Source organism: Terrapene carolina, unplaced genomic scaffold, assembly GCF_002925995.2.
Source record: "Terrapene carolina triunguis isolate 2854851 unplaced genomic scaffold, T_m_triunguis-2.0 Scaffold311, whole genome shotgun sequence".
Lineage (NCBI taxonomy): Eukaryota > Metazoa > Chordata > Testudines > Emydidae > Terrapene > Terrapene triunguis.
The window spans coordinates 260,892-262,660 of NW_020664662.1; the positions used below are offsets into that span (position 1 = coordinate 260,892).

A 1,769-nucleotide genomic window follows, 5' to 3' on the forward strand; every position below is an offset into this window, starting at 1 on the left:
GTTAGATGGGGTGGGATCTGAGTTACTACAGATAATTCTTTCCTGGGTGTCTGGCTGGTGAGTCTTGCCCACATGCTCAGGGTTTAGCTGATCGCCATATTTGGGGTCAGGAAGGAATTTTTTGCCTTCCTCTGCAGTGTGGGGCATGGGTCACTTGCTGGAGGAGTCTCTGCACCTTGAAGTCTTTAAACCATGCTTTGAGGACTTCAATGGCTCAGACATAGGTTAGGGGTTGGTACAGGAGTGGGTGGGTGAGATTCTGTGGCCTGTGTTGTGCAGGAGGTCAGACTAGATGATCATAATGATCCCTTCGGACCTTAAAGTCTATGATTTGATGATTCTACAGAGGTACCACTGAGGTGATTTGACCAGATGCCTTCTTTGGGCAGGAATGGGGAAGGTGGAGCCTACCCGGAGTCCATGGTGACATCTGTATTATCACATACCAGTGTGAGTGATGGCCGATCATGAATGGGTCAGAGGACATGGTGATGGATGTTTTATATTCCTGGATTAAATTAGACAGGCACACACTGCTCAGATTCCTTTCCGCTGGAAGATACGGAGCACCCTCTCCCGGATCTGTTTGGTTTTCACCCCATACACAAGAGGGTTTAGCATGGGGGGCATCAGCAGGTAGAGATTGGCCACCAGGATGTGGACATGGTGGAGGACATTGTGGCCAAAGCGGTAGGTGAGGAACGTGAAGAGGGCAGGGATGTAAAATGACAGGATGACACACAAGTGAGATGCGCAGGTGCTGAAGGCCTTGAGACGGGTGTCTGTGCATGGGAGTCTCATTATGGCCTGGAGGATCATAGCATAGGACACGGTGATGATAAACAAGTCAAACCCTCCCACCATAAAAGCCACAAACAGGCCGTAAATGACACTGATTGTAGCATCCCCACACACCAGCTTCACCACAGCCATGTGCTCACAGTATGAGTGGGAGATGAGGCAGCGCTGGCAGAAGGGCAGCCTGTGGACAAGAAGGGAGAAGGGTCTCACAAGAAGGACTCCGCGTGCCAGCACCAGGGTCCCCATTGTCACTATGGCTGGGACAGACAGGATGCTGGAGTGCCGGAGGGGGCAGCAGATGGCGACATAGCGATCCAAGGCCATGGCCATGAGCACGCCTGACTCCACCGACGAGAAGGTGTGGATGAAGAACATCTGAGTGAGACAGGCATGGAACCCAATCTCCCTGGAGCCCAGCCAGAAGATGCTTAGCATTTTCGGCAGTGTGGACGTGGACAGGACCAGGTCGGTGACGGCCAGCATGGCCAGGAAGAGGTACATAGGCTCATGCAGGCTTGGCTCTGTCTTTATAATAAAGAGAACAATGACATTTCCCAGCACAGAAATGACATACGTGATGCAGAAAGGGAAGGCGATCCAGAACTGGGCCTCCTGCAGTCCAGGGATGCCAACCAAGAGGAAGGCGGCAGGGTGGAAGCGGGTGCTGGTGTTCAGACATGACATGACATGTTGCTCTTCTCCTACCTGGGCTGGGAGAACTTTCACCCTGTAAAAAAGCACCAATGAACCCATGAGGACTGATTCATTTCCTGGGAAACAGGGGTGCAAGTGAGTTACTGAACATTGGATCAAGTTCCTCTGTTCAAAATACCAGCTCCCAGTCCCAGGAACAGCAACTTGCACAGAATCACAGGAGTTAGAGATTGTGGCAGCGCAGTCTGTCTCTTCGAGAGACTGTTTGAGCGTTTTTTTGGTTTGTTTGTTTTCCCCCTTTGAGATTCAATTCC

At 51.4% G+C, this 1,769-nt stretch overlaps 1 protein-coding gene across 1 annotated transcript; it reads right to left on the reverse strand.

Moving 5' to 3' along the window:
* Positions 1-537: 537 nt before the first annotated feature.
* LOC112119967 (olfactory receptor 52R1-like) lies at positions 538-1,485 on the reverse strand. Its single transcript, XM_024218868.2, has one exon. The coding sequence runs from the start codon at positions 1,483-1,485 to the stop codon at positions 538-540; it is 948 nt and encodes a 315-aa protein (XP_024074636.2).
* Positions 1,486-1,769: the final 284 nt, after the last annotated feature.